Here is a 27,146-nt window from a genome sequence, read left to right on the forward strand (position 1 = left end):
ATTAAACAACAAAAATTATAGCTCTTGGCAATGAAGATGGGTTATGTGTTTGTTTTTTCTTCATATTAAGAAAAGAAAGTAATTATACTTCTTTCCCATTAAAAAAAAGGCTCTTCTGACCACTTACTGTTTCTTCTAGGTGCTGAGGAAGTTCAGAGAAGTTTAAGATGTGTTAAGGAATAAGTTGTATGAAAATATAAAAAAGATCAACCTGCTCCACAGGGACTAGTAGTTACCAGAACACATGCAGACGCTGCAGTTAGACAGTGTGGGACTGAGTCTGGGCTCTATCAAATATGAGCTGTGGGATGCATGGAAGTGAGCTAACCCCTCTGAGCCTCAATTAGGAAAATGAAGATAACAAAACCTACCTCCCAGGATTGTAAGAATTAGACGCAGTCATGCATGGGGATGGGATGCGTGTTGTACGTGTCACATACTCAAACACGTATTTTTGATATAAGGGGATATAAATTGGGATATAAATTGGAAGGGGATATAAATTGGCACCATGTTTTAGAGAGTGACTTGGCAATAACTATACTTTAGAAAATTTGCAGAAAACAGCAACGTTTATTAATGAGGGATGGGAATAGGGGAGGTACTTTACTTTGTAAGTTAATATGTATTGTCATGTTTGAAATTTTTGTTGTGTTTTAAATAAGGTGAACACATTACTTTTGAAAGCAGAAACATATTAAGAGTAGTGTTTAATACCAAAAAGAAAGGAAAATGGTACAAAAATTGGAACAAAAAGTAGATAAACACATATACTGCTCCCCAGGATGGAAAGAAACCCAAGTTACCTATGACAGCCTGCAGGTTGTGCACATAAATGACTGCGTTGTTGGACCCAGAGGCCATCAGAGAGCTCAGCTCCGGCTGGCTGCCGTGCTCGTGATGCCAGCTAATGGTGTTCACAAGCTTGTGGTGCTGCTGGATGGTGCAGATCAGCTTCAAGTTAGGAACCTTGAATATTTCTATTGATCTGGAATAAGAAACACATCAAGATAAGAAAGGATGCTCAAATTACAGTTCAGTGCAAGCAGGTATCGCCCTCATTCCATCAGTCAAAGAAAGGTGAAATGGGATAGGATAACCCTACCTAAACTGCAGAGGTTACTCTTACAAAAAATCAGGTACAAAAGGCAGTTCTTTCAACAGCTTTAATAAATCTCAACAACCTCTGGAAAGTTGTATTTATCATGCTCTAAAAATAATAAATGGTACCAGGGAAAAACTAAAAGAATTAAACCAATGGCTGAAATAGTAACCATGTTCCTGTGATCAACATTGGAAAGGGCAAAACAAAACAAAACACCCTAAAAAATCAAAACAAAACAAAACATTGGAAAGGATATAGTAAGACCTAAAAAGCATTTCTGCTTTTTTTTTTCCTTTAAAGAATGAAGGGAGATTTAGGGAACGTAATTCTGGAGATGAGCATTCTTTGACACATACTACAGCCAAAACAGAGTAGGCAAACATTCTCTTTTAGCTATAAATATTTAACTTATTTTGCAGTTCTCAATAATGCAGAGAGCTCCTTAGTTATTTAAGGATATCAGGGATAAGTCAGAATATCAAATACAGCTAGGCTTTCCCAACTAACATTACAGATGGCACTAGCTTGTGATCAAATATATGTGCAATTACAAAGTTTTTTTTTTTTTTACAGAAACAAACACATACCCATCTTCATTGCCAAGAGCCATGATTTTGCCATCTGCTTTCCAGCTGATCTCTGTGTGTACAGGCAATTTGTACTAGAAAAGCAAAACAAACCAATCTCGACTAAAAACATTGTTCTTGCCACACAGCTTACAAATCAATGATGACAGTGTGAGAGAAAAAAAAAAAACCACAACAAACCCTTGTTTAAAAATATTCTAATTACAACAGCCATTCTTATAAATAATCTGCATAATTTGCCAAAGAGTTATTAAGAACTAGTATTCTAAATATGATTTCCTAACTGGGACAAAAGACAGGCCAGTGAATACTAAATGTTTGCAGTGTCTCACCTTGTGAAATGAACTTAATTAAAATGACTTTTATCCCACGGTAAGACACGAAACATGTCCGCTGGCTTCGATAACATGGGGGCTGCCATCTCCTTAACAGAAGTCACATACTCCACCCTTCTTCTCTTCCCCTCTCTTCTGTTTTTTTTCCAGAGTAGTTTTTTTTCTCTTCTGTTTTTATTAGAGAACAGTTCGTTTGCTCCCCAAGGCTGCCTGGGCCCTCTTCTTTTCTTACTTGTCTCTCCACAGACCACCTCACACATGCCCACAGCTTCTTTAGCTACCACTCATATAAAGGGACTCTAAATTTCCATTTCCAGCCCAAATTCCTTATATGAATTTCTGATCTATATTATTTAAGTCTTATAAAACTAAAAGCTTGTTAGGAACAGGAATTTTGCCTCTTTTATTCATTGTTGAATATTCAGATAACATTTAAAACATGAAGGAATATAGCCAATAAAAATAATTCAATTTATGATTAAGTATTATTTTTATAACAAAAATAGCCATACAAAAATAATGAACAACAGTAAAAAATGCTCATTTGAAAGAGTAAGGAAAACTCAACATTTATGGTTTCACTTAAAAAGACAGTTCTGGCATACAGATATATTGATATAATGGTAAAGAAAATTACTAAACATGGAAATCTGGGTGAAGGGATATAAGGAAATTGTTTGCATTATTTTTGCAGCTTTTGTATAAATCTGTAATTATTTCACTAAAAAACCAAAATGATAATTCTGTTTTGAGCAAAATACCTCATAGTTGTACTTGGATACCATATTATAAAGTAATTTTTACAAACACCTCCCTCTGGAGAAAGTGGCAGGTGTGAAAAGGATGCTTTATATTCAAGATCTGAAAGTTTATAATAAATAGCCATTGCAACTGAGAGAAGCCTGAAATCTGACAGCATAATGGATACTTCACATAATGGCATTTATCATGCAAGATGAGAAGATAAAACAGAGAGATCATGAGAAGACTTCAAATCACAAGAACTTACTTTGATTGAATTGGTGTCCCTGATGAGTTTGTTGATGTCAAAGGCCTCTCCACTAAGCTTCCAAGGGTTGTGCTGTAAGACAATCCCTTCTCCTCCACAACTGTATAAAGTGAGGGAAGGTCTGTCTCCTTCTCCTATGTGGAATAAGAAAAGAAAGCTTATCAGTTTTGTACTTCACCAGCTTAACTGTTTGTTGCTGTAATATGACCATATTATACTATGAGATGTTTTAAAAGAATTACATTAATAGCCTGGAATAAAGTCAGGATATGCATCTGAACACAGCTGTTGTGAGGAGAAGTAAAAAAGTTTTATTAATTCTTATAATACAACATAGTTTGCTTTAAACATTCTTCTGTCACTCAAAATAGTAGGGATGCCAAAGCTGGAATAAGAAGACATGTTCTCAAAGTTTTGGGGAATTTATCTTTTCTTATAGAAATAAGTACTGTCTGGCATTTGAATATATGAAGCTGCAGGACTTCCCGGAGAATGCAATGGCACCCCACTCTAGTACTCTTGCCTGGAAAATCCCATGGACAGAAGAGCCTGGTGGGCTGCAGCCCACGGGGTCGCTAAGAGTCGGACACAACTGAGCAACTTCACTTTCACTTTTCACTTTCATGCACTGGAGAAGGAAATGGCAACCCACTCCACTGTTCTTGCCTGGAGAATCCTAGGGACGGTGGAGCCTGGTGGGCTGCCATCTATGGGGTCGCACAGAGTCGGGCACGACTGAATTGACTTAGCAGCAGCAGCAGCAGGACTTCCTATGACTAATGTAAGAAGCTATTCTGAAAGCAATGATTTCTTTGGTGTTAGAGTAACTGTCCTGTTTATTTTAGGAAGTAAACAGTAGTTCTGATGGGTTTTTGTAAGGACAAGTTTTATTTTCACTACTGTAGAACTGTTTGGCACAAATCAAGGATCAGCATTTGCTAAATGAATGAATGAACTACAACTACAATGCTGCTTGAGTTTTGATGACTTACACTGCAGTTATGCAGATATACAGATTTTCCACTGTAGATGCTGAAGAAAAGACTACTAAAGATTTTGCTGAACACATTCAATTTAATTCTGCAAGACCTACCATTGTAGGAATAAGAAAGGCAAGCCTGAGGGGCTAGAAAAGGGTCAGAATGTATTCACAGGCAACAAGAGATCATTTGAGAAATTCTGACCCTGCTTTAACTGTAGGTTGAAACAGATGATGATTAACATTATAATTCTTTAACAATTTTTTAAAAATAAATTGTTTAGTTTTTTGGCCACACTGAGTGGCTTGTGGGATCTTAGTTACCCGGCCAGGGACTGAACCTGGGCACTTGGCAGTGAGAGCATGGTGTCTGCACCGCTGGACTGCCAAGGAATTCCCAACACTGTAATTCTGATAAAATTAAAAGGCAATGGCAAATTTTAGTGAAAATTATTAGATTAGGTATCAGGACCTAGCATGAGATAACTATATTCACAATAAAAAAATTCGGCTCAGAGAGACCAAATGCTTTAATTTGGAGAGGCTTATTCTAGGTGAATGGTTTCCAACTGATCACCTGTTACAACTGCCCTCACGGACCCCAGGGACACAGCAGCCTGCATAAGGAGTTACTGCAAGAATGTTTATGACTTTTCCCAGGTTGAATATCCTAGGGTTAAGTTGAAAGAGAATACTCTTATGTTTGTTAGAGAATGATTCAGATACTTACCGAGTGCCACGGCGGGTACTGGTGGTCCCCAGGCTAACGAGTACACAGTCTTCTTGTGATACGTGCTGGAAATCTGTGGAGGTCTGGGGGGAAGGGAAATTATAAACAGAAAGATTTAAAAAGGTACAGTGGAAAACAGACCATCTTTTTTTAAAAAGTTGCCTGTTACAAACTTCAGTTCAGTCACTCAGTTGTGTCCGACTCTTTGCGACCCCATGAATCGCAGCACGCCAGGCATCCCTGTCCATCACCAACTCCCGGAGTTTACTCAAACTCATGCCCATCGAGTCGGTGAAGCCATCCAGCCATCTCATCCTCTGTCATCCCCTTCTCCTGCCCCCAATCCCTCCCAGCATCAGGGTCTTTTCCAATGAGTCAGCTCTTCACATGAGGTGGCCAAAGTATTGGAGTTTCAGCTTCAGCATCAGTCCTTCCAATGAACACCCAGGACTGATCTCCTTTAGGATGGACTGGTTGGATCTCCTTGCAGTCCAAGGGACTCTCAAGAGTCTTCTCCAACACCACGGTTCAAAAGCATCAATTTTTCGGCACTCAGCTTTCTTCACAGTCCAACTCTTACATCCATACATGACCACTGGAAAAACCATAACCTTGACCAGACGGACCTTTGTTGGCAAAGTAATGTCTCTGCTTTTTAATGTGCTGTCTAGGTTGGTCATAACTTTCCTTCCAAGGAGTAAGCGTCTCTTAGTTTCATGGCTGCAATCACCATCTGCAGTGATTTTGGAGCCCAGAAAAATAAAGTCTGACACTGTTTCCACTGTCTCCCCTTCTATTTCCCATGAAGTGATGGGACCAGATGCCATGATCTTAGTTTTCTGAATGTTGAGCTTTAAACCAACTTTTTCACTCTCCTCTTTCACTTTCATCAAGAGGTGTTTTAGTTCCTCTTCAATTTCTGCCGTTAAGGGTGGTGTCATCTGCATATCTGAGGTTATTGATATTTTTCCCGGCAATCTTGATTCCAGCTTGTGCTTCTTCCAGCCCAGCGTTTCTCATGATGTTTCTGCATATAAGTTAAATAAGCAGGGTGACAATATACAGCCTTGACGTACTCCTTTTCCTATTTGGAACCAGTCTGTTGTTCCAAGTCTAGTTCTAACTCTTGCTTCCTGACCTGCATACAGGTTTCTCAAGAGGCAGGTCAGGTGGTCTGGTATGCCCATCTCTTTCAGAATTTTCCACAGTTTATTGTGATCCACTCATTCAAAGGCTTTCACATAATCAATAAAGCAGAAATAGATGTTTTTCTGGAACTCTCTTGCTTTTTTCAATGATCCAGCAGATGTTGGCAATTTGATCTCTGGTTCCTCTGCCTTTTCTAAAACCAGCTTGAACATCTGCAAGTTCACGGTTCACGTATTACAAACTTAGTTGCTGATATTAAAGAAAAATAACAGTACCCTTCTCCAAATAGCTGATTATAAAGAAGCAATCATTTAATTAATATACCATGTAATAATAGCAACTAAAAAATAGGTCCCAAACACACTTTACCTGGAAAATAGTTATTAATATCCCTTAACTGGCCAGTTTGGGGTCATTTTCCCTATCCCTGAGTTTCTCACTTCACTTAAACGTCAAATATTCTAATATTACTGTAGTTATATACAAAAGTAAAGGCTATCACAACTTGAGAAAAACAGGACAAGACAGAAAACGCAAACTGTTCAGCCCAGAAATAAGGTTACTACTAAGCATATATTATCATCATGCAAATATATCCACCTTATATTCAAGTAAAAGTCTAGAATCATTTTTGGCCTACCCTGTCATTAACATCACATTCTCAAACTAAGGCTTAATTTATTTATTTTCGGCTGTTCTAAGCCGCTTGCAGGATCCTGGACCAAGGATTGAACCTGTGCCTCCTGCAGTAGCAGTGTGCAGTCCTAACCACTGGACAGCCAGGGACTTCCCAAGATTTCAGAGTAGATCGGTTTTTAAGTTTTTTTTCTCTGGATTAGTATTTTTATTCTTCACAAACACTCATTTCTTCCATCCTTTCTACACTACAATATTGTAAAGTAATTAGCCTCCTTTCTACGTAATAATGGTTTTTATTTAAAACATTTTAAAAATGTTTTACAATTTTTAAAGATTATTTTCCATTTAGTTATTACAAAATGCTGGATATACTCCCCATGTTATACAATACACCCTTGAGCCTTACACCCAATAGTTTATACCTTCCCCTCCTCTGTCTCTATAATCTACCCCTACCCCCACTGGTAACCAGTAGTTTGTTCTATGTATCTGAGTCTGCTTCTTCTTTGTTACATTCAGTAGTTGGTTGTATTTTTTAGATTCCATATATAAGTGATATCTATAGTATTTGTCTTTTTCTCTGACTTATTTCACTTAGCATAATGTCCTTTACATCCATCCATGTTGCTGCAAATGGTGACATTTCATTGTTTTTTATGGCTGAGTAGCATATACATATATACTATATGTATATAGTATATACATATATACACACACACACACACATCTTTTTTATCCTTTCATCTGTTGATGGACATTTAGGTTACTCCCATACCTTGGCAATGGTAAATGATGCTGCTTTGAAGACTGGGGTGCATGTATCTTTTAGAATTAGTGGTTTTGTTTTTTTTTTTTTGGATATATCTCGAGGAGTGAAATTTCTGGGTCATATGGTAGTTCTTTTTGAGCTTTTGGTTTTTATTTATTTTTTAAAAAAGAAATCTTGCTTTTCAGGATATTTTTGAAGGTTGTGGTTGATTAATGATATGTGATGTGTCCAGACAGGGCAGTGCAGTTATTTCCTTTAACATATACTATACTCTTTGTGTGATTTTAGAATTCCAGTATCTGTGACTGAATGAACTGTTGACTTCTTTATTTCCATGTATCTGACACATTTATCATGATCAGTCTAGACAATAAACCAAATTTTCTTTGGGTAAAGGAAATAGAATAAGCGTTTCTGGCTGGATACCTAACAATATATCTACAGTAATGTCCTTCCTCCTACTATATACCTTTGCTGCTATCAGTTTGAATATTCAGCTTATAATAACCAAAAGATAGTAATTTACTAGAATTAGTAATTTTGTACTGACACTAAGCTATTTAAATTGATATATAATTTTATTTTATTAAGTACTTCTTTGAAATAGTGTAGCCTTTAAAAAAAAGATTAAAAATGGAGAAAAACAGTTAGCTGTGTAAGTTATACATAGGGTCTTCCCTGGTGGTTCACCGGTAAAGAATCTGCCTGCCAATGCAGGAGGTGTAGGTTTGATCCCTGGCTTGGGAAGATCCCCTGGGAAGGGAATGGCTACCCACTCAGTATTCTTGCTTGGGAAATCCCAAGAGGAGCCTGGTGGGCTACAGTCCATAGGGTTGCAAAAAGTCAGATGTGACTTAGTGATTAAATAATAAACAACAAGTTATACACAAGTACCTAAAGAATTGGCACATGAAAAGGTTAGTTCTACAGTATAATGAATGATTCTCACGTAGGTGCAAATGACCTAGAACAGGAGTAGGCAAACTTTTTCTGTAAAGGGCCAGGTAGTCAGTGCTTCAAACTTTGTGAGTCAAGCAGTTTTTTTGTCACAATCCATCCACTTTGCTGTGTAGCACGCAAGCAGCCTCAGATAAGATGTAATGAAACGAGTGTGGCAGAGCTCTAATAAAACTCTACTTATGGACAGAGAAACTTGAGTTTTACTTACTTTTCACACTTTGTGAAACATTCTTGATTCTTTTTCATTGATTTTCAAAAGATATAACTATTCTTAACTCATGGGCTTCTCTGGTGGCTCAGACGATAAAAGAATCCGCCTGCAATGCAGGAGACCTGGGTTTGATCCCTAGGTTGGGAAGATCCCTTGGAGGAGGAAATGGCAACCCACTCCAGTATTCTTGCCTGGGAAATCCCACGGTCAGAGGAGCCTGGCAGGCTACAGTTCATGGGATCGCAAAGAGTTGGACACGACTGAGCAACTAAGCACTTTCTTAGCTCATGGGCCACAGTACTCTAATCCCTGGCCTAGAACAGTGCTGTCCAATAAAGCAGCCCTTAGCCAGATATGGCCCTTGAGCACTGGCAATATGGCACATGTGACTAGGAACTTAATTTTATTTAATTTTAATTACTTTAAGCATAAGTAGCCACACGTGGCCAGTGGCTACCAAACTGAACAGTGCAGGTCTGGAATCTAATTAAGAACTCAGAATAGCTGTGTCCAACAGATTTATACTGTGAGCCAAAAATACAAGCCCTGTCTGCAACTTAAAGCTTTCTAGTAGCCATGTTAACAGAAGTATCAGAAACAAGGGAAATTCAGTTTTAGGAATTAGCTCAGTATATTAAAAGTGTTACCTTTTAAAATATAATTAAAATAAATAATTATTGAGGTGTCTTACATTCTTCTTTTTTGAACTCTCAGGTGCGTTCTACACTCAGCACACTTCAGTAGCCACCTGTGACTAAAGACACAGTGCTGTTCTAGAAAGTTTACAGGCAATACAGGGAAGACAAGGAAAATAGGAAATACAGGAAGGAGTGAAATGAGTTACAAGTCACCACAAAGAATTAACTAGACAAGTCCAAAATGTAGAATATGCTAGAAAACAACTTATCTGGAATCTTCAAATTGAAAAGGCAATGTTATGGAAAGAAGTGGGGGACTATTCTATAATAAGAGACTAAAGAGACATAAAAAAATACAATATGTGACCCCTGATTGAAAAAAGGTTTAAAAAAAAATTGCTAGAAAAACATTTTTGGCTCAACTAAGGAAATTTGTATGCACACAAGATATTACATCATATTATAGATTACTGCTAATTTTTGTTAAGTGTACCAAAAGTATGGCAAAATGTTAACAAGTGGTAATTCAAGATGGAACATACAGAAATGTTCTTTATTCTAAGCTTTTAACATTCTTGAAAGTGAAAGTGTTGGTCGCTCAGTTGTTTCTGACTCTTTGTGACCCCATGGACTGCAGCCCGCCAGGCTCCTCTGTCCATGGAATTCTACACTCAACACTACTGGAGTGGTAGCCATTTCCTTCTCCAGGGGATCTTCCCAACCAGGGATCAAACCCGGGTCTCCCACATTGCAGGCAGATTCTTTATGGTCTGAGCCACCAGGGAAGCCCACATAAATGTCAGTCGCTCAGTTGTGTCTGACTCTTTGCGACCCTTTAGACTAGCCCACCATGCTTCTCTCTCCACGGAATTCTCCAGGAAAGAATACTATAGTGGCTAGCCATTCTGTTCTCCAGGGGATCTTCCCAATTCAGGGATCAAACCTGGGTCTCCTGCATTGCAAGCAGATTATTTACCATCTGAGCCACCAGGGAAGCCCCTATGTATAACTTAACATTCTTGGATGCCTGAAAACTTTAGTAAAAAAATTGTTGAGGGAAAACAAAAGCAAATGTTTTCCTAAAAAAAAAAAAACAAACAACAAACTTCAGTGGTGTTCACAGGTCAGATGGGCTAAACCATCACTATCACCTGAAAAAATGTTTTAAAAATAAAATTCTGAGTTCTAAGTCCCAGTCGCAGAGTCAGAATCTTAAAGATGCTTCCCAGTCTTACTATGATAAATAAACATCTGGGTCTATGAACTCAAAGTGAACTCACTAACATTTTGGTCAATGGGCTAAATAAGGATCATCTATTTCTTACTTGTTGGAGTAGGTGTCATACAATCCCACTTTTCCATCGTCAGTTCCAAAAGCTAAGCAGCCTTCCTTGGTCGGGTGCCAGCACAGCTACAAGGAAATATGAAGAGAGGGGCACTGTTAAGGGACTCATTAGGTTATACTTCAGCGTTCAACTGGAAAAATTTCTTGCTCTTGGTGTCTTCTAATTTTAAAAGTAACAAATTCTCATTATTTAAAAGAGAAATAGTATTAAAAATAAAGTCACCTGTAATTTCACCATCCAAAACACCCCACTGCCAGTTCTGTATCTTTCTAGAAATTTTTTGTGAGTAAACTTTATATATAGTTGAAAAGCAAAAATAGGATCAAATGTTTAAATGATGTGCGTGACACACTGTTGGGTAGGGAGTAAAAGATTCCAGAACAATTTAGAAAATATGATTCTATTATTAATTAACAAAGCTTGGAAAGATACATCAACAGTGCTTTGGATTATGGAAGCGGGAGAATGGAGTCAAGGGTGGAAAAGAAAACATTTTGCTTTCTACACTTCTGTACTGTGGGTTTTTTAAATCACAAACATTATTATTCCCCATGTGGTTATATTATAATTTAATGTACCGCCTATGAACACATGCACATCCAGGTTATTTTAAATTTCTTACTATTAGAAAACAGGGTGACTTGAATAAAAATGTAATTTTACAAACAAAGCCAAATTTCTGAATTAGAAGGTAATGTGTTTGGTTAGGGAGGATCCCTGTGCTTTCCCTGTTTCAAATTGCATCAAAAATACTCTTGAAGAAGTGTGAATTCCTGGTAGAGTTCATTTGTGTGGACAGGTATTCTCTAAGAGAGAGTTAGTTATTTGCAAACAGTGCATGGCAAGCTCAGAGAAAGCATCCTTACCGCTGTAACCTTGGACTTGACACCTTGCCAAAAAATTTTCATATCATAGTTGTTCTTTATGGAGAGTGTATTCCATACGCGGATCATGCCGTCCCCGACGCCTATCGCCAAGCAGCCTGTGTCCACAGGAGAGAAAGCCAGACTGTAGGCAAACCCACCAAGGGAAGGCAGGGTCCAGCAGCACTCCAGAGTGGCCATGTCCCAACATTTTACCTGAAAAGGTCAAGGGTTAGGATCTTTATGAAGATCAGAGAAACAGGAAAAACAATCAACATTTCAGACAGAATGGGCTCAACGAGTGCAGCAGGAGAATGTAACTTAACTATTCCAGTAGGAATTAGAAAAAAAAAAAGCAGTAAATTACAGGGCTCAAAGAGATCTTGGAATACATTTATTCCATAAGATGCCAAGTGAATTGAAGGCATACAGTACACTAGAACTCAGGCTTCCTATTTCCGAGTCCAGTGGCCTTTCCACAATATTACAGCATTGATAATCTCATTTGGTAAACCAAAAAAAAAAAAAAAAAGTAAAGAAAGAAAAAAGATGACGATTGTCCCAGGACAGTGGAAGAGTCAGAGTTTATCTCAAAAGGCAAAATATATTACCATAGCCATTGGAAGAGGAGTGCTAAGTTTTTAATCTTCACTTGACTTCACAGTGACTTGGGAGAAAACAAACTCTATCAAACAAGCTTTGCTTATTGCAAAACACTAAGGTTACTTAGATAAAGCCAATTCTGTCTTACAGAGACTGCCAAGAGCAGATGATTCTGCTACCTAAACTATAGATAAGGATATTTTAAAGCTAAACCATGATGACCTCTCACATCCTTCCATGCACACATCTCCTCCTTATTGTATCTGCTTTAACAAAAAGACATCTTGGTTGTTCCTCCCCTTCCCCTTACTTCTCTACTGCTAATGTATTTAATGCCAATCAGAAACAGTAACTTTGAAATTGGAACCTGGGGGTGAGGTGAGGTGTGAGAACTGATGATAGCTTAAAGAAGTCCTCTAATCCTATCCAAGTCATAAATCACCACTATACAGTGTTGAATGCAAAATAAGCTGTTCTTACATCTCTGTCCATTGATATGGAAAGCAGCAGCTGTTTGTCATCTTCAGTTTCCAGAGGACATAAATTAAACACAATCCTTGAATGATTTTGCCCTTCTGATGAACCACTAAGGAGGGTATATTTCCGTCTCCAAGACTGAGTGAGATCCCACAGAAGCAGTTCACCTCTGTGAAGGAAAAACAAGTAGCAGTTCTCTCTCATGAACAATCTGAAAACAAGTGGTTTTGGGCCAGAGTGTGGGCCCTCAGCTGCAAAATACTTTCTGTTCATTGTTCTTTTAAGGAGAGACAAATTACATATTCTAAGACAGGTGCAAAAACAAAAGAAACTATTGCCTATGGCGAGGAGAACCAAGCAGAGAAGGCAGAGGTGGAAAGGGAGCTCTGGAGTTTGCTGGTGGTCCAGTGGTTAGGACTCGGTGCTTTCACTGCAGTTGCCTGATTTGGTCAGGGAGCTGAGATCCTGCAAGCTACGTGGTGTGGCTAAAATTTTTTAAATGGAGCTTTATTATATCCTTTCATCCTTTTTGAACCATGCAAATGTACTAGACTACCTTCTGAACAGATTTTCCTAACAGCTTTAATTATAAAATGCCACCATAATTTGTATAACCACAAGGGCTTTAAGACATATGTCTGCTCTGGAGCAGTGAGGGGAGTAGCATTATGACTAACACTTTGGGAGGTTCCTATATGCTTTACCTGTATTACCTCATTTAAAAGCAGGGACATTGTTAAATTCACTTGTCATCTCAAGCAACTAGAAATAGGTGCTCAATAAATTTTGCTTAACGAATGGTCATAATCATCCTATGAGAAAGGAAACACTATTACCGCCCCTTTATTCATGTGAAGTCACTGAAGCTCAGAAAAGTGAAGGATCTTGCTTATGATCAGCTGATAAGTAACGGACTGATTGTGAAATTTGCTTGACTTCAGAGTCCATGCTTAACAAGCAGCGGCTGTACTTATTTGATCTTTTCATAACTCTTATTAGACAGCACTGGTATTAATTCCATGACTTTTCCATTACAAATGGCCCATCATAACATAAACCTCAGCCACTGCTGTCTCCATCTTCTGTGTCTAGAAAGAGAAGCCTAGGAATTCCTGAGACTAGAGAGGAAAACAAAATGTGTCCGAGAGCATGACACCCTCCCCCCCCACAAAAAAAAAAAAAACTTACCCAAAACAGCTGGATACCAGCTGAGTTGGCTGATCCTTGGGCCAATGGAGTGTCAACCAAAGGCGCTCTTTAACAGTTGGGTCTACACCCCCTCCTCTTCTTTTAAGAAAGGGCAGTTTCAAAGTCATCACCCCTGCAGATTAAAAGAAGTTCCATGGACAGTCAAGACACACACTCAGGATAACAAGACAGTAAAAAAGCTTTTACTAGATTGACAGAGGTTATATCACAAAGAAAATGTCAAATTAGTCTTACCTCGGCCTCTAGAGCTGCTCCAGATCCGAATGGTCTGGTCTTTGCTCCCAGTGGCTAAGTAGCAGCCTTTTGTTACTGCAGTTTGTGCTATAACTTTCCCATTGGGAATTTCAGGTTCTTCTATGATAGAGATGGTAATTTTAATTTGCATTAAAAATGCACTCATTAAATAAAAAACGAGTCTGCAAGGGTTCCTGTAACTATCATTTTCATAGATTTGATCTGTAAAATCTAGTTTTAAATGTAATTCAAATGACACTATTCTACCCACTTGGTTCTTTGGGTCTAAAGAGTACTGAACCCTCTTAAATCATCTCTACCTGAATTTTCCTCTTGATTTATGGATAAACAGTCTTCACCCGACAGGGGACACCAGGCTATGGAATGGATCTCGTCATCATGTCCTCGAAGCCTGTGCATAACTTCTCCTTTCTTGCTGATGTCAATTATAACCACTATGCCATCCTTGTAGCTAAAAAACAAGGTCAGAAATATTGCTGAAAAATACAGTCTTTCTAGGAAACATTTTGGCTTAGGAGTTATTGTTTATTTCTAAAAGTTAAGTGCATGGGCCGGGGGTGGGGATCGGAGGAGGAAAGAGAGCAAGCAATAATTTTGTTCTGTCCTTTTTCCAAAGTATACTTATTTCATATTTTGATCACATGATCAAATTCCTGGTACTATGGTATACTATACATGTTGCCCAGCATGAAGGTTGACAGCACAGCATGCTTGTGCTCAAGGGAAACGTTAAAGAAAAATAGTCCTGAAAGGGGCCAGCAATCCCCCTAATTGGAAATGAATTTGTCCTAATACACTAAAAATATCTTTTTACTTTTACAAGTAATCTTACTTTTCTAACAAAAGCTGCAGAATTCTAACCTGTAGATCTGAGTATTTCAAGACTGTCATTTTTTTTTAATTTAGAAGAAATTGAGAAATTCTAATAGTTTTTTTTCTTTAAATGATGAAGTATTTCAGACCCAATAAAGAAATATCTACTCTCTAGCTTAAGGAAAAAAAAAAACTTTGCAGTACAGTTGAAATCCTCTGTATATCTCATCCCAATCAAATTTCTCCCCCTCTCTTCCACAGAGGTAAACTGCTATTCCTGAATCTTGTGTTGTATCAGTTCTAGACTTTCTTTGTATATATTCCTAAATGAGATACAAAATTACTTTGTACATTTAAAAGCTTCATATAAATGGTAACATGTCTATTTTTCTGTAGCTTGTTTTTTCCACTCATTCTTTTTGTGAGTCATCCATGTTGACACATGTAACTAGTCCCTGATCAGTCATTTATACTATTATATAGTACTCCACTGTATGAATATACTTCAAGTTTAGTTACTTATTTTCCTTTTGAAAGGCTCTCACTTTTTTTTTTTACTATTATAACATAAAATGCTATTAATAATCTTATTATTATAAGATTATACATATATAATAAACTTAATTAATAATCTTATCACACACTTAAGACAGTTTCAAGTTTGATGCCTAGTAACAGAACTGCCAGAATGTTAGTCACATTTTTGCTTTACTAGAAAGTGCAAAATTGCTCTCCAAAGTGGGCATACCTGTTTACATTTCCTATACATTAGATAATCCTACAGCTTTCTCTTTTTATTAAAAAAATTTTTTCCCAATTACAACTTTATTATTACTTTATTATTATTACAAAAAAAATCATAGAATATATCAAATCTTTGAAGATACAGACTTTGAAAACCATCAAGTTATATAACCTAACAGACATGTGATCAAGCTATTTTGCAATTTCAATCAAGACTTCAGGGACTAATCACTGTTTTGGAGAACATTTAAAAACAAATCATTCTGATTCAATCCTGTTTGACTGTATGAAAGACTCACCTCTTCCTGTGAATTTCTGCTCATCTGTCAAGGTCAGTTTGATTTACCATTCTCTGACCCCTGCCTACCACCCTTTCTGCTCCGTCTCTTGTACCCTTACCACAATGCTCCCATTTCATGGAGACCTCTGATCACAGACCCCTTCCATTTTCAGTGTTACTCACCCACACCTGTCTTCCTGTTCATGCCCACATGATGGATTCATTATAATCACTCCTTAAATAAAATCCTCATCTCCTTTGTTCCCCCTTTTCTCAGGGTATTTACTCTACAAAACCCCAAACCTGGCTGACTCTCAATCAGTTTGAGTAGTTTGCTTAAAATTCACGAGTATGATCCTCGGCTTCGCACTCAACCAGGAACAGGGGACCTGCAGTTTCCCTCAGAAAGTTCATTTTCCTGTTCTCTGAGATGACTCTTTTCATACCTTCTTCCTGCATCCAGCTCCTTCCCCACTCTGAACTTGACTTGTGCCTCACAAAAAATCAGAAGTCATCAGAATGAAACACCCTTCTCTTCCAAGCAGATCTGTGAAACTACTTACACCTATTTCCACATTCTCAGCTGGTTCCTTTTACTTGTGATCTGGAGCCAATTCCCTCTTGACTTCTCATTATCACTCCTGTATTCATCACTGTTCACCCCTGCAATAGACTCCCCTTCTTCTGCCTCATTTACATCAGCATAGAAACATGCCTTTGTTATCTTCCATTTAATGCTCCCTTGACCCCCATATACCTCCTCTGGCTTCATGTCTACATGTACATTGTTGCAACAGACTTTGTGGAAAAGTTTCCATGTGTATCTACCCCACCTCCAAGTCTCTTGAATTCTCTCCTGTTGAACTTTCTCCTCTTAGATTCTTGTGCTTATGTCTCATCTCTAAACTAGACAGAATGGACATCTTTGAAAGAGAAGTAAATGGAGCATTAAGGGAGAGGGGACCGCCTACTGAGGCAGCTCATGTGAAGACACCTTGATCACAGGGGAGACGGATCCCAATGCCACACTGCTTTCCCAATTGAGTGGAAGAGCTGAGAATCAGAGCAGAGCTGAGTCATTTGACACTATGGGAATAAATGTTATTAATATAACCAAGGGTTATGTACAGAGGAGTAAAAGAGGACATTTCTGACATTTGGAGATTCACTGAAGAAATCAGGTATGAAGAATGTGGAAAGTACAGTATCACAGAAACCAAGGAAAGAAAAATACAGTGAGGACCTGGAGGTCACAGGAATAATGATACTAGGGGTGCAGGGAGAGTGGTTAATACCTGTAAATGGCTTCCCTTGAGGAATAAAGGGATAGGAAAAGGTAAAGAAAATACAAAATAACATCATAAACAAAAATAAATTATTAGTGCAGATGGCATAGTACTTACCCAATGGCTACTAAATCTTCATGATGAGGCGAGCAAGTAAGACAGAAAATTGTCCTGGGTTCTATAAAGAGGTGCTGGCTGTCATTTCTGTTAAGCCAGTAACAGAAAACTACTCCTTTTTCATCTCCAGATACTACCAGATCCTTTACTCGAGGAGACCAATGCAATGCTGATATGGTGTGCTTTAAAACAAAGGAAAGATGTATTTGCTTCTCATTTGTTATTGCTTAATTTTTACTTAGTTTTTAATCTGTATAATGCTAGGTATATTATAGGTACTTAATAAATACTGTTAGGACCACACATATAGCAAGATTATATTATAATCAAATGATAGGAGAATTCAGGCTAAGAACGATTAAATTTTTTCTTCCTTTGTAGATTAATGCAAAATTCTTCCTAAGATTAACTGAGTTCTTTTCTACATTTTCTAGGCAGGTACATCAATTAACCATCTAGTTTTGAAATAAGTTTCACTCACAGTTTATATCAGGAATCTTTTTCGTGTAAAGAGCCAGAGAGTAAGTATTTTAGATTGTGTGGACCATATTGTCTCTGTTTTAACTCTCAATTCTGCCATTGTAGCCTGCAAGCAGCAATAGTCAAAATTGTAGGCAATACTAAGATGAACAGCTGTGATTGTATTCCAGTGAAACAAGCTGCAAAAGCAGGCAGCAGTGCAGTTTGTTGACCTCTGACTTATACGTATCTCCTTCCAAAAAATTTTTGCGGTACCTTTACAATATACACCTTCTGATCTAATGAACAAACACAATTATAAAAGTTTACCTTATATATATTATATAAATTTTATTTATATATTTATAATATGTTTATATAATATATACATTTTAAATTATATTTAATTTTAAATGCATATATATAAAAGTTAACCTAGCACAGAGGAGCTAGCAAAACTATACTTAAAGCAGGAGAACTCTGACACAGATATATATGAACAGTCTGAGAAACAAGTAAGCTATGGTACCTGATGGAGTGCATGTTCCGTCACAACTGTTTTTGTCTCTACATCCCAGATTTTCACAGTCCCATCATCGGAGCTGGTGGCGCAGAGATTGTATTGACCCGGGTGATGACAAAACGTGAAGCCAGACACCTTTTCCGTGTGTCCCACCAACTCGCCTATGACTTCAAGCAAAACCAGGCTGCAGGTTAAAGAGCTATCTAAGATTCCTGCCAGAATCTTTTTTTTTTTTTTTTCCAAATTTGGGGCCATGGTTTATTTCTTGGGAAAAATTCAGGCAAGAATTAATTTTATGATACTCCCCAAAGTCACCTGACAATCTTTTTTTTTTCCCTGCCAGAATCTTAACTGTTGTTGGTGACTGCGGCCTCACATTCCATGGAATAACAAAAATATCCAGAAACCCACAATTAGAAACCTCAAGTGCAGATATTGGCTGTGCCATCTGACTTCATCGTTTTATCTCCTTGGTACTCAGTCTTTTTAACTGTAAAATACGTTCATATCGCTTGATGTGCCTAGTTCTCAGGCTGAGGAGCAGCTCCAATGAAGAATATAAAAGGGATTTGTATTTAGATCTGGCTAGAAGTCTTTTAGAAAAGAAGTATCTGGCATGCCGTATCCCAAGGCATAACCAAAACCTAGCTGGAGCCTGGAAGCATTCAGCTCAAGTCATTTATCTTAGAGAAGTGAGTATCATATATTTGCAGGATCTCGCTTACGGCCTGGAGCTGTAGAAAGCGAGGCCTAGGTGTTATAAATACCTGGAAAGACACATGGATAACTTTTTAGTAAGCCAGCGGATGCACGCTGAGAAAGCCAGGAGGCGGGACCGCTCAGACACAGCGTGGTGTAGAGCTCAGCCTTGGTGACCCGGACACGACTCAGTTTAGACGACTGTGAACAGACCCTTCTCTCTGCCCGAGCCTCAGTTTCCCCATCTATGGCGGGGTGAGGTGGCTAGCCACGCCCTCTCGGCGCCCCCGGGGAACGCAGTTAGTGCAGGTAGGTTGGGGTCATGAAGTGGGGACTTACCTCGAAATGGGGGCGTCCCTGGGATCGCGTCCGCGCCCGGGCCCACGCGGACAAGGAAGACCGAAGTCCGCGCCGCGAAGCCGAAGAGGCCCCCGGGTACGGCATCGCTGCATCGGGAGCAGTACCAGTTAGGGGAGGGCGGCAACGTGCGCGGTTCCTGTCCCATAATCACTGGCAACCAGGGATGAGGGAAGCAACCACGGGAGCAGACCGTTCGTAGCCCCACGCTGGAGCCGGGAAGGGGGCGGGGTTGACTTGGAGCCCCGCCTTCTCGGCCCGCCGCTACGGCGCGCGCGAAGGTCCAAACCTCACGGCGCGCTCGACTCCTGACGCCTCGAGCCTGGGACCCGCGGGGCCCCGGGGTGAAGTTGGCTTCCCAGACCCTCGGGGTCTGGTACCGCTGCAGCCTAGCTAGCCAGAGGTTGTGCTGTGTGCTTAGTCGCTCAGTCGTGTCCGACTCTTTGCGACCCCATGTACTATGCAGTCCGCCAGGCTCCTCTGTCCATTGAATTCTCCAGGCAAGGATACTGGAGTGGCTTGTCAAGCCCCCTTCCAGGGGATCTTCCCAACTCAGGAATCCAACCTAGGTTTCTCGCATTGCAGGCGGATTCTTTACCGTCTGAGCCACCAAGGAAGCCCAGTCCAGAGGTTAGATATTCTCATTAACGACAACAAAGAAAGTTAATTAAGAGGTTAGACTGATGGAGTCACCTCCCCGCCCTGATGGTTTATTCTCTGCCGTGCTAGCTCTGGAGATGCTTTTATAGTATCTACAAGAAGCCAACTAACAAAAAGGTAAAAATTCTGATCAGAAATAAAAAACAAGGGTTTTCTAACTGGGTGGAAATTCTAGCTCTGGGTTTTGATACTCAAGGAGAAGCAGAATAGAGTAACTCTCTTTTGAAGTGATTAAGTACCAACTCTATGAAGGAACTGTATGTGTTAAGTGCTGTGGAGGAAAAAGAACCAGTTTCCTTTCACCTCAAACGGCCTAAAATGCTCCGTTTATGCACTTACTCTTCTTCGTATTGCTTGTTTGCATTGGGTATCTCGAACTCTTGAATATGTAGCAAAGGAAACTTGAACTATCTATGCTACTGAAGAGAAGTTTTATATATATATAATATATTATATATATATTATATATAATACATATGTATAGTAATATATAATTACTATATATAAAATATATAGTTATATATATATATAATATATATATTATATATATTTGGATGTGGGTAAGAACACTAAACTTTGGTGGCACCGAAGCCTAGATGGTTTTTAGCCACTGTTGTTTTTACCAGTTATTATCTGAGAGATTTTGGCCTATTATAAATCTTTTCCCCCATCGATTGGCCAGTGTTTTTGCCAGTTATTATGTGAGAGACTTTAACCTATTATAAATATTTTTCCCTAGGTTGACCACTGTTTTTACCAGTTATTATCTCAGGGACTTTAACCTGTCATAAATCTTTTTTCTCAGCTGAAGAAGTAAGATCACGATCCAGATCTAGTTGGGTTGGATCTAGCTGTGAGGATTATATGAGATTTAGTGAAATGTCTGCTGGATATATATGGTAGCTAGTGCATGCTGGATATTAACTCTTAACTCTTGGAGGTAAACCTGAAGATTAGTATCATACTTAGTATTTGAACCGTTTTTTCCTTATTTTTATTTATTTATTGAAGTGTAGTTGATTTACAATATTTATTTCAAGTATATAACAGTGATTCACAATTTTTGAAGATTAACTCCACAATCTTCACGACCGAGATTATCACGATGGTATGATCACTCACCTAGAGCCAGACATCCTGGAATGTGAAGTCAAGTGGGCCTTAGGAAGCGTCACTACGAACAAAGCTAGTGGAGGTGATGGAATTCCAGTTGAGCTATTTCAAATCCCAAAAGATGATTCTGTGAGAGTGCTGCACTCAGTATGCTAGCAAATTTGGAAAACTCAGCAGTGGCCACAGGACTGGAAAAGGTCAGTTTCCATTCCAATCCCAAAGAAAGGCAATGTCAAAGAATGCTCAAACTACCACACAATTACACTCATCTCACATGTTAGTAATGTTCAAAATTCTCTAAGCTGTGCTCGCTTCGGCAGCACACATACTAAAATTTTAACGATACAGAGAAGATTAGCATGGCCCCTGCGCAAGGATGACACGCAAATTCGTGAAGCTTTCCATTTTTTTTAGCCAGGACATGGAAGCAACCTAGATGCCCATCAGCAGACGAATGGATAAGAAAGCTATGGTACATAATACACAATGGAATATTACTCAGCCATTAGAAAGAATACATTTGAATCAGTTCTAATGAGATGGATAAAACTGGAGCCCATTATACACAGTAAAGTAAGCCAGAAAGATAAACACCAATACAGTATATTAACGCATATATATGGAATTTAGAAAGATGGTAACAATAACGCTATATGCAAGACAGAAAAAGAGACACTGATTATAGAACAGACTTTTGGACTCTATGGGAGAAGGTGAGGGTGGGATGATCTGAGAGAACAGCATCAAAACATGTATACTATCAAGTGTGAAACAGATCACCAGTCCAGGTTGGATGCATGAGACAAGTGCTTGGGGCTGGTGCACTGGGATGACCCAGAGGGATGGGATGAGAAAGGAGGTGGGAGGGGGGATCAGGATGGGGAACACATGTAAATCCATGGCTGATTCATGTCAATGTATGGCAAAAACCACTACAATATTGTAAAGTAATTAGCCTCCAACTAATAAAAATAAATGAAAAAAAAAATTCTCTAAGCCAGGCTTCAACAGTATGTGAACCGTGACCTTCCATATGTTCAAGCTGGTTTTAGAAAAGGCAGGGGAACAGAGATCAAATTGCCAACATCTGCTGGATCATCGAAAAAGCAAGAGAGTTCCAGGAAAACATCCATTTCTGCTTTATTGACTATGCCAAAACCTTTGACTGTGTGGATCACAATAAACTGTGGAAAATTCTGAAAGAGATGGGAATACCAGACCACCTGACCTGCCTCTTGAGAAACCTGTATACAGGTCAGGAAGCAACAGTTAGAAATGGACATGGAATAACAGACTGGTTCCAAATAGGAAAAGGAGTATGTCAAGGCTGTATATTGTCACCCTGCTTATTTAACTTATATGCAGAGTACATCATAAAAAACACTGGGCTAGATGAAGCACAAACTGGAATCAAGATTGCTGGGAGAAATATCAATAACCTCAGATATGCAAATGACAGCACCCTTGTGGCAGAAAGTGAAGAACTAAAGAACCTCTTGAAAGTGAAAGAGGAGAGTGAAAAAATTGGCTTAAAGCTCCACATCCAGAAAACTAAGATCATGGCATCCGATCCCATCACTTCATGGCAAATAGATGGAGAAACAGTGGAAACAGTGGCAGACTATTTTTTTTGGCTCCACAATCACTGCAGATGGTGACTGCGGCCATGAAATTCAAAGATGCTTACACCTTGGAAGGAAGTTTATGACCAACCTAGACAACATACTAAAAAGCAGAGACATTACTTTGCCAACAAATGTCTGTCTAGTCAAGTCTATGGTTTTGCCAGTAGTCTTGTATGAATGTGAGAGTTGGACTATAAAGAAAGCTGAGCACCAAAGAATTGATGCTTTTGAACTGTGGTGTTGGGAGAAAACTCTTGAGAGTCCCTTGGACTGCAAGGAGATCCAACCAGTCCATCCTAAAGAAAATCAGTCCTAAATATTCATAGGAAGGACTGATGCTGAAGCTGAAACTCCAGTACTTTGGCCACCTGATGCGAAGATGACTCCTTGGAAAAGACCCTGATGCTTGGAAGAATTGAAGGCGGGAGAAGGGGACGACAGAGGATGAGATGGTTGGATGGCATCACCCACTCAATGGACATGAGTTTGAGCAAACTCTGGGAGTTGATGATGAACAGGGAGGCCTGGCCGTGCTGCAGTCCATGGGGTCGCAAAGGGTTGGACACGACTGAACGACCGAACCCAACTGAAAGTTATTATAAAATATTGGCTGTATTTCCTGTGCTGTACAATATATCCTTGTGGCTTATTTTATACAAAATGGGCTTCCCTGGTGGCTCAAGCGGTAAAGAATCTGCCTGCAATGCAGGAGACCTGGGTTCGATCTCTGGGTTGAGACGATCCCCGTGGAGAAGGGAATGGCAACCCACTCCAGTATTTTTGCCTGGAAAATTACATAGACAGAGGAGCCTGGCAGGCTACAGTCCATGGGGTTGCAAAGAGTCCGATACCACTGAGTGACTAACTTTGATACTTTGAGTTCTTAAAAAGGACTTTCATACAATCTCTAGTGTTCTTTACAAGCCTGTGCCCTAGCGATACTTATTTTTGTTTTGAGAAAACTGAAGTCCTCCCAGGTTAGTTGGCTTGGTTCACGGTCTATTTTCCTAATACTTTCAGACCATTTGTGAGGCTTCGCAGTTTTTCTGGATCCCGACGAATTTTCGGAAGCTCGCTAGACTTTGGCCCTCATTGAGTAATCCATTCCGAAGCAAGGCTTACGGGACCCCACCTTAAGCACCCGCCTCTTGTTGACGGTTTCCAAGAGAACGCGGCGAATGAAGGTGCGGCTCGGTATCGCGATAAGAAGGGGAAAAAAAACAAAAACCCAACAAAACCCAAATCCGGAGAATTGCGCATGCGTTTTGCGCACAGGGCGTTCTGAACTCAAAGGCTTCCGTAGACGGAGGGAGAAAGATGGCGGCGGTTATACTGGAACGATTGGGTAAGATTTCTTGATGATTAAGTGGTGGAAGAAGGGAGGGAGGTGGGAATCTGAATTAACGATTTGTGTTGATATTGCAGGTACGTTATGGGTGCAGAATCTCAGGGGGAAGCTGGCCTTGGGGTAAGTGTCGCCTCGGAGTTGCGGAAGGGTCCCGGCCTCAATCCAGTTCAGTTCAGTCGCTCAGTCGTGTCCGACTCTCTGCGACCCCGTGGACTGCAGCACGCCAGGCTTCCCTGTCCATCACTAAACTCCCGGAGTTTACTCAGACTCATCTCCATTGAGTCGGTGATGCCATCCAGCCGTCTTATCCTCTTGAGAGCTTAAGTGCCAGGCTCTGCTTTAGACCCTGAGGCTGGCGAACGGTACACTAGAATCTCAGCTTTGCCACCCCGTTTGTTTTACCCCCGTATTGCATAGCCCTGCGGGGAAGAGGGTTATCAATGACAGATAAATGCCTTTTCTGGATACTTCCTAGATTCTCCCACCAAGTTGGGAGCATATTTTTCTAGTTATCTAATTATCTGCCTATATGGGCAGTGATTGTATTGTAGATAGCTGCAGTTTACATCGTGTCTGACATTGTGTTAAAATCTCTAGGCGCATTATCTCATTCTTACCACATCCTACATAGTGTAGGTACTGCTATACCCATTTTTTCAGACAAGAAAATTGAAGCCCCCAATGTAAAATAGGGACCTGTGTTCAAGGTCCCACAGTTACAGAATTTCGAGGCTTTATACTGTGTTTTTTAGAGCATTCTTTGACCTCAGGATAAAGTGTTCCTTAAGGTTAGGGAATGAATTTTAGTCAGTACTGGTAAGAGGCTTTCTCTGCCCGCTTCTCATTGTCCTTCTAATGTAGTACAGCTATGGCTATGTGGAGGTTGATAATCTGATTGTAAATTTTCTGATTGATAAATTTGTTAACATTAATTTTGGTGTAGTTCATAGGTTTTGGACACATCTGATAAGTTGTGAATCCACATTTTAACAGTTTGATTTTGGAAAAGTTACTTATTTTTCCTAAGCTTCAGTTTTGTGATATGAGAGGATTATTGGTGCCTACTTAATAGATTTTTAAATTAGGATTAAATGAAATAATGTTTATAAAGTGTTTTATGCAGTGCATGGCGTATAATAATCCCACCCTAAATCTTAGCTGCCATTAGTGTTTTTATCATTATAAACTATTATTTAGTTCGTATTATACCTAGCTTTGTTTTAGGTTCTTGGCTTAAGGGATGAAGAGGTGGCTGAAGAAGAAAATAAGTACTGGTACTTAGGATTTGTCTTCACTTTGCTTTCATAGATTATTTTTCATCACTCTACCCTCAGCCATGCTGATTTCCTTACTTTTTCTGTTTATGCTGTGCCTTTACGTATTTCTTGGCTTTTTCATGCTGTGCCCTCCCTTTCTGTTAGTAACAGCAGCCCTCAAAGCCCTTCTCCATTTCTTCGATAATGCACTTCTCTGCTCCAGTTGGTCAGATTGAGAACAAATGTGAAGATAAATTTTTTCTGTGAGTAAAGGCCATGGGGAAATCGTAAACAAAACAATCCAGCAGTTCTCATTATTCAAATCCCTGTTTAAATGTTTCCGTTTCATGATCTCACTAAAAATGAAAGAAATGGGGACTTCCTTGGTGGCCTAGCAGTTAAGACTGCGCACTCCCATTGCAGGGGACCCAGGTTCAATTCCTGGTCAGAGAACTAGGTCCCACATGCCAAAACTAAAAGATCTTGCACACTGCAATGAATATCCCACATGCTGCAACTAAGATTCAGTGCAGCCAAATAAATAAAAAATAAATATTAAAAAAAAAATGAAGTCAGTTTCTTCTTTCTCTTAGCATATGTTTCTTAAATAATGGCTTCATATATATATATATATATCTATATATATCTATATATATGGATATATATATATAAGTCTTTGTCCTTTCCTATCTAGTATATCCTGGACAGTTAGGGACAATTCTTGTTTCACTTTGTAGCTCCAGGGTAGGGTCTTGCACAAAGTGAATATTTTGTTTATTCTGGTTGATTTAAATTGTCCCACACTGACTTGTATTGGGAGCCTCTGAGCAAGTAACTAAAGCACTTTGGCTTCAGTCTTTTCATCTGTGTAACACAGGAAGGTTGGATTTTGCTAGATAATCTCTTTCTAGCTTTGAAGTTACATAATTGATGAATCCCCATTTTGGACTTTATAGTGGGGAAATGACCACATGAAAACTAAATAGAAAAGGTATAACTGATAATCTCAAATCCAGTGGTTGGAAACCTCATTGCATACCAAATGCCAGACAGATAATAGAAATGAACTGTAGAGACATAGTGGTTGTAAAAAGAGAAGAGTGGTAGGGTTTGTGGCAGTCAGTTGAATGCATCTCCTCCTGTAAAGACACTGAACTGGGTTTAAAAATGCTGCTCACCAAATCCTTTTCTACAGGTTATATTTGGTAGCAGATAGGCAATTTCCAGCCTTTAAGTTTTAAGTCTCCCATTTTAGTGATGCATGCATTTGGGAAGTTTTGTGACTTACTGAAGGTTACATGGCAAATCTAGGATCTAAACAAAAAATTCTCTGGCTTAAAATGGTGCTGTATCACACATGGGAGGGACACGAGTGATGAGCCCTTAAAGGTTTTATCAGGGGAGTCTTTCTGGAAGAGGTGATGTTAAAGTTTAAAGAGTGAAGAGTATGGTTTGGTGTTTTAAAAATAGAAGAGCTGGTGTAAAAGTTTGAAGGCAGTAGTTACTAAGGTGTGCATACGTTAAAATTCTCCACAAGAAAAACCGAGTTGGAAATATTATGAATCAGCAATTTGGTGGAAAGATGATGACAGCATTGTGATATATTTGAAAAACCCTGGACTACAGGTGATAGAACTGGATTTCAGGTTTCTGACAGGCACAAGTGTTGTGGCCTTCGGTCATTTGCTTAACTTCTCTGAGATTCACTTTCAGTTTTTCCTCATATCAAAGAATGAGGATAATATTTAACTTCAAGGATGGTTGTGAGAATTAAGAGACTTAATACGTAAAATATCTTATAGTGCATGGCACTGTGAAAATGTTGTGTTGGAGATGATACTGCTGTAAAGTTGTTTGAGAGGAATCATATTTGATGCTAGAATCAATCAGTGGGTACTCAACACTCTTAGATGAGGTTACCTACTTCACCCATCAGCCCTACTTTTTTTTTTTAATTCTTTTTTTTTCCCTCTTTTTTATTTTTTTAATTATTAAAGTATGA

General features: G+C 39.2%; 2 protein-coding genes and 1 non-coding gene across 6 annotated transcripts in view; 2 read left to right on the top strand and 1 right to left on the bottom strand.

The window, feature by feature from the left end:
* Positions 1-19,377, bottom strand: part of GEMIN5 (gem nuclear organelle associated protein 5) — a 42,901-nt gene extending 23,524 nt beyond the window's left edge. For both annotated transcript variants that reach the window (XM_061151811.1, XM_061151810.1), the window contains exons 1-13: positions 19,125-19,377; positions 18,093-18,253; positions 17,105-17,286; positions 14,164-14,315; positions 13,844-13,963; positions 13,589-13,721; positions 12,404-12,569; positions 11,324-11,536; positions 10,437-10,522; positions 4,746-4,828; positions 3,037-3,170; positions 1,693-1,766; positions 807-988 (exon numbers count right to left, since the gene is read on the bottom strand). In XM_061151811.1, the coding sequence (XP_061007794.1) occupies positions 807-988; positions 1,693-1,766; positions 3,037-3,170; positions 4,746-4,828; positions 10,437-10,522; positions 11,324-11,536; positions 12,404-12,569; positions 13,589-13,721; positions 13,844-13,963; positions 14,164-14,315; positions 17,105-17,286; positions 18,093-18,253; positions 19,125-19,290 (1,852 nt within the window). In that variant the 5' untranslated portion in view covers positions 19,291-19,377. The remainder of the gene's footprint in view (positions 1-806; positions 989-1,692; positions 1,767-3,036; positions 3,171-4,745; positions 4,829-10,436; positions 10,523-11,323; positions 11,537-12,403; positions 12,570-13,588; positions 13,722-13,843; positions 13,964-14,163; positions 14,316-17,104; positions 17,287-18,092; positions 18,254-19,124) is intronic.
* A 1,842-nt stretch (positions 19,378-21,219) lies between these two features.
* On the top strand, positions 21,220-21,326 carry LOC133062946 (U6 spliceosomal RNA). Its single transcript, XR_009694265.1, has one exon. It is a non-coding gene; the product is annotated as a U6 spliceosomal RNA (small nuclear RNA).
* Positions 21,327-23,636: 2,310 nt separating this feature from the next.
* MRPL22 (mitochondrial ribosomal protein L22) overlaps positions 23,637-27,146 on the top strand; it is a 40,389-nt gene continuing 36,879 nt past the window's right edge. The window contains exons 1-2 of one of the 3 annotated variants that reach the window (XM_061151812.1): positions 23,637-23,885; positions 23,966-24,008. In XM_061151812.1, the coding sequence (XP_061007795.1) occupies positions 23,719-23,885; positions 23,966-24,008 (210 nt within the window). In that variant the 5' untranslated portion in view covers positions 23,637-23,718. The remainder of the gene's footprint in view (positions 23,886-23,965; positions 24,009-27,146) is intronic. The other 2 variants (XM_061151815.1, XM_061151814.1) reach the window with 2 other exon arrangements.

The sequence above is a fragment of the Dama dama genome, chromosome 9, assembly GCF_033118175.1.
Source record: "Dama dama isolate Ldn47 chromosome 9, ASM3311817v1, whole genome shotgun sequence".
NCBI lineage: Eukaryota > Metazoa > Chordata > Mammalia > Artiodactyla > Cervidae > Dama > Dama dama.